Source organism: Myotis brandtii, unplaced genomic scaffold, assembly GCF_000412655.1.
Source record: "Myotis brandtii unplaced genomic scaffold, ASM41265v1 scaffold219, whole genome shotgun sequence".
Taxonomy (NCBI): Eukaryota; Metazoa; Chordata; class Mammalia; order Chiroptera; family Vespertilionidae; genus Myotis; species Myotis brandtii.
The window spans coordinates 143,245-148,994 of NW_005358217.1; the positions used below are offsets into that span (position 1 = coordinate 143,245).

The following is a 5,750-nucleotide window of genomic DNA, read 5'->3' on the forward strand; positions in this document are numbered from 1 at the left end:
CAACCTCCTGATCCGCCCTGCTCTGTGCATGATGGGGCGGCGCCCCAACTCCCCAATCGGCCCTGCTCTGAGCCTGACCAGGGGCTGCACTTAGGGATTGGGCCTGCCCTCTGCCACCCGGGAGCAGGCCTAAGCCAGCAGGTCGTTATCTCCCGAGGGGTCCCAGACTGCGAGAGGGCACAGGCCGGGCTGGGGGACCCCCCTCCCCCAGCCCCCCGAGTTCACAAATTTTTGTGCACCGGGCCTCTAGTTATTATATATTTTCAGTATAGTTTGTAATTAGGTACTGTGATGCCTTAAGCTTTGTTCTTCGTTCTCAAGATTACTTTGGATATTTGGTGACTTTTGTGGTTCCATAAAAATTTAGCATTATTTCTTCTATTTCTGACAAGTAATTCATTGGCATTGTGATAGATATTGTGTTGACTCTATAGATTTCTTTGGGGAGTATGGAAATTTTAACAATACTCATTCTCAAATCCATGAGCACAATATATCTTTCCATTTATATCTGTCCTCTTCAATTTCTTTTAGTTTTTACAGTACAGGTCTATCATCTCCTTGCTTAAATTTATACCTAGGTATTTAATTCTTTGTATATAATTATAAATGATATAGTTTTCTTAATTTCTCATTATGATAGCTCAGTGTTAGTGTGTAGAATTGCAACATATATTTGAACATTAACTTTGTATTTGCAACTTTGCTGAATTCATGTGTTAGTTCTATTAGTTTTTTGGTCTAGTGTCTAGGATTTTTATATAGTTTCATATCATCTGTAAATTGTGAGAGTTTTACTACTTCCTTTCTAATTTGGGTGCCTTTTTGTTCTTGTGTAATTTCTGTGGCTAGGATTTCTGATACTATGTTGAATAAAAGTGGTGAAAGAAGGCAGTCTTATTTTGTTCCTGATATTAGTAGGAAAGCTTTCAACTTTTCACCATTGAGTATAATGTTAGCTGTTAGTTTGTCATATATGGTCTTTATTATGTTGAGGTATGTTCTTTCTAAACCTAATTTGTTAAGTGCCATGTCCTTCGCAGTGGGGTTCAGGATCTGAAAGAGGGGCCGGTGCACAAATGAAAATACTATACAAGAAATATGAATTTACAAGGTCTTGGGGGCCAGGTGGAACCTCTTTCTTGAAGAGACACACTGAAATTGGGCCCTGTCTGCTTTTATTCGGTTTTAGATACACATCTTGCCTTCAGTAAAGCACGACAAACAGGTAGCAGACAGACCGTCTCTAAGGTCAATAAAGATCAGTAAAGATCACTAAGGTCCAGTAAACATTTACTTGGAGGCTATCAGGTCAGGAAATTGCTTTGAGCCACCACTATCTCAACTCGAACAATCAGTGCTTAGCATCAGCCCTGCTAATGCTTAAGGTCCATTGGCCTCCCGTGTTCCTTGGTGCACACTCATGACAGTATTGGCAAGTGGTGGCTTCCCACAGTTAAGTAGTTTTTTAAAGTCATGAATGGTTTCTATGTTTTTGTTAATAGTTTCTCTCTCTCTCTCTCTCTCTCTCTCTCTCTTCCCCCCCCCCTCTCTCTCTCTGAGGTATAGTGGTAAGATGTATTGAAGTAAAAACCAAGAACTGTCTTCAGGTGCCTGATGGTCTCATCCATTACCAGGGGTGTTAGCTCGGTCTTGTCCTTGTAATCTTACATTGGTGAATGGAATAAGTCCAGGGCCTAGTGAGAATAAGTGCCCACCAGGAGGGTCAGGATCCAGAATTGTAGCACTATCACCCTTGGCTCTGGTAGTCCAGCATAGTCTCTACTCATATCTGGTTAGCTTAGTTTCTGTTCCTGACTGTGCTCCACTGGGATTGCACTTGGGGACCTAGGACCGGGCTTGGAGTCATGCTTGAGCCTACATGGATGCCAGGCCTACATGGTTGCCTGTTGGTTTGCCTGTTCTCGCATGTTCTCTCCCCATAGCATAGTTTCATTTTGTTTATGTATTGTTTTTCTGGTTTTATTTAGTTAACTTTCTGTGTTCTTCTGTAAGATCATTATTTTGAATTATTTTTCAGGCAATTTATAGATCTTCATTTTTAGGGTCAGTTTCTGGAGATTTATTTTGTCCCTTTGGTAGTGTCATATTTCCCTGATTCCTTGTGTTTCTTGTAGCTTTGTATCAGTATCTGCACTCTTAATAAAATAGACACTGTTTCCATTCTTTAAAGACTATCTTTGGCAATCTCTCATTCTTTTTTATGTATGTGCACATTTCTGTCCTCTCACTCCCTCTTGTGAAAAAAGCCTCAGGATTTTGTGCCTTCTCCCAATATTTTAGAGCCATGCTTGACGCTGCAAATTACCCAACTCTTTCCCCTAGGGCAGTGAACTCATATGCTATGACATTTGGTAGAACCCCACGTTCCTCCCTATCTCCTGAATAAGAAAACTCAGGATTGTGTGCCATTTCTCAATCCCATTGAGCTGTGCTGGGTACTGATAGCTATATTCCTTTTTTTCCCTAGGGCAGTAGGCACAATAGATTCTTATGAAATAACATCCAAAGGAAGTTTTTCTAACTTCTAAATTAGTCAGGATACATATCTTAAACAGAAATTTGTTTGTTTCCCTCAACCTAGCAAATCTTTCTAACTTTACAGATGAAATCACAAGTTGAAAGTCATGTTTTGCCTTAATAAATTCATGAGAGTTCAACAAATTTACCCTGGATACCATGTTTTGTATTATTTTGGTCTTCTATCCACCAAGAGTGTGAAACTATGGAAAGGAATTGCATTTTTATGATTATACTTTTAGTATGAATTTGTTGAGGAAGTACACATAACTAAAAGCTAGTCTGAATTGAGGAACTTCTGAAAATAATTTGAACTTTGTAAATTACATCATTGTTTCTATGCTTTATAAACATTTTTATCACTCTATATGAGACATTAAGTATTCAGGATACAGATAATGACTGATGGCCCCCAGTGATATGTAGATCGTTTGCTATACCTCCATTCATCTGGGAGGATCATGATTCACAGGTTAGATGACACATTGTTAAGTTTATGAGACCTAAAATATTACATCAACAAAATAGTCACCAAATCTGGAAGGAGAATTACAGTGAGCAATAATGCATCACCAGATACCAAGGAAGAGTAACTAAAATTAATAGTGTCTTACAAGTTACCTTGAGTTACGTAACAGATCAGGTTTCTATTGTTTAACTAACTTCCAGAAAACTAGAAAATTGAAAGTAAGGTTGTGCCGTTTTCCTAACAGCAAATTATACATTTTGATAGTTCATCATTTTTTACTAACCTTACTCTGGATTTCATTTTTATTATTCTGTTTGTTTGTTTTAATTCTAACTTTTAATTTATATTTTAAACAACTGTATGCCATTTTAAACACTTTTGGAAATTTAGGTAGGGTACAAATTACTTATACTAAAAATTTCTTATAGATACTCAAAAATTATTTAAATGAATTTTTAGCAATATTGACACCATCTTGAATCTCAAAGTCCTAGAAAATGTATTTTAGAGTTTTAATAACTATTAAACATAAAGCAAAAATAAGAATCATGACTTTGGAAATGTAGCCTACCCATGCACAGATATAGATGTTTAAAGAGACCTGAGGTTTGATATTTTGTAATCTCTTAATCTACTTTAAACTGTGATTCAAACTTGGGAAATGTGTTTTTTCTTTACCATAAGACATTTTTGTGATTAATTTTCCAATTTATCAACATGGAATTTATCCTCAGGCCTTATTTTTCTTTTGGGTCTGGATGCCACAAGACTACAGTTCCCAAGTTGGAGACAGATATCCACACTGGCTGGAAATATGCTCCCTTGTTTTTCTTGAGGCCTGGACTACGTTAGAATGTCAGAGGTTAAAGTATAGTATAAAAAGGGCATTCAGAAACTGCAAAAACAGATATTTTTGGATTAAAAAATATCACCCATCTTATATTGAAAGGTGGGTTACATTCAAGCAAATAACAGGATAATGCCTGAATATATCATTTAAAAGCATGAAAATATGGCCAACTCAATGGAAATTTATCAGTAGATTTTAAAAACCTTTATCCTAATCTCAAAGCAATTTATATGTGTGGTTTCTGGAATAATCATGTATGCCAGTCTCTAAACTGTCAAGTTCGACGGAAGTCTAATGTTACATAGCTATGTAGATCTGGAGCTGTTTGCCCTCCTTAGAATCCTTTTTAGGTTTCTGCCTTTTAAGATTTTGATGGGTTACTTATTTCATGGGAATGAATAAGATATATGTTTTTTCTTATGTCCCAGGTGCCTCACCATACCCAGGAGTGCAAATAGATGAAGAATTCTGTCGTCAGCTTAAAGAGGGGACACGAATGAAATCTCCTGAATATTCCACTCCTGAAATGTAAGTCTTTCTTCAGGCTAAGGGTCATCAGACTAAATTAACTTGGATAAAAGGGTCAAAGTAAGCATTACAGATCATATAAGATAGTAAGTAAAATCTTGTTCAATGACAACACACTTCTTTTGCCTTTCTCAAGTATAAAGGCATACCTCAAAGGTATTGCAGGTTTATTTCCAGACTCTTGCAATAAAGGTCACATTGAAGTAATGCAAGTGCAAGTCACACAGTTTTTTTTTTGTTTCCCATTGCATATCCTATATAATAAAAGCCTAATATGCTAAGTGTCCAGTCATCTGGTTGGCCATTCAACCCATCCAAAGCTTAATATGCTAATGATATGCTAAGGCTGCTTAACTGCTTGCTATGACGTGCACTAACCACCAGGGGGCAAACAGTCGACTGGTCGACCAGTTGCTATGACATGCACTGACCACCAGGGGGCAGATACTCCAACCAGTAGGTTAGCTTGTTGCTGGGGTCCAGCCTATCAGGACTGAGCGAGACAGGCCGAACACGCCCTGGAGCCCTCCCACAGTCCTTCCCCGGCTGGCCAACATCCCATGTCCCCCCCAGCCTCGATAATGCACTGGTGGGGTCCCTTGGCCTGGTCTGCACCCTCTTGCAAGCTGGGCTGAGGGACCGCCCCCCTGAGTGCACGAATTTCATGCACTGGGCTTCTAGTAAGAGTTATATAGTTGATCATTTTTTAATAAGCTTACTCTGGATTTCATTTTTGTTATTCTGTTTGTTTTCATTCTAACTTCTAATTTATATTTTAAACACATGTAAGCCATTTTAAACACTTTTGAAAATTTAGGTGGGAATCAAATTAACAAATAAAAGATGAACTATATAAGAGTTATATGCAATGGGAAACTGTAGTTTAAGTGTTATAACGTTATGTCTAAAATGAAGCAATGTACATACCTTAATGAAAATGTTATAGCTAAAAAATGCTAACCATTATCTGAGCCTTCAGAAAATTATAATCTTTGTGCTGGTGGAGAGTTTTGCTTCAATGTTGATTAAAATGCAATATGTGTGAAGTGCAATAAAACAAAGAACAATAAAATGTAGTATGCCTATCATAATTTAAATATGTTCTAAGAAACGAGAAATACAAAAATCATATGAAGATGCATATACTGACATTTTTCATCAAATTTATAAATTGTGGAAAGTGTTCAACTACTAGATATAACCATGTCACTGGTCCCTTTTAACCTTAGATTTTATACTTATATATTTATGTTTTTAAAAATTGAATAAAAATGGCCACCAGAAGCTTGAGTTACAAGAATAGCTTCCCTTAGCCTTTTGGAAGAGATGTGACCACACACATTATATCAAACTGGAGCCAAG

General features: G+C 37.2%; 1 protein-coding gene across 1 annotated transcript in view; it reads left to right on the plus strand.

Moving 5' to 3' along the window:
* The window catches only part of LOC102247542 (vascular endothelial growth factor receptor kdr-like), a gene marked incomplete at its 5' end in the record, with an annotated part of 251,412 nt that overhangs the window by 136,552 nt on the left and 109,110 nt on the right, over positions 1-5,750 (plus strand). The window contains one exon of the mRNA XM_014539495.1: positions 4,289-4,388. Within this exon, the coding sequence (XP_014394981.1) occupies positions 4,289-4,388 (100 nt within the window). The remainder of the gene's footprint in view (positions 1-4,288; positions 4,389-5,750) is intronic.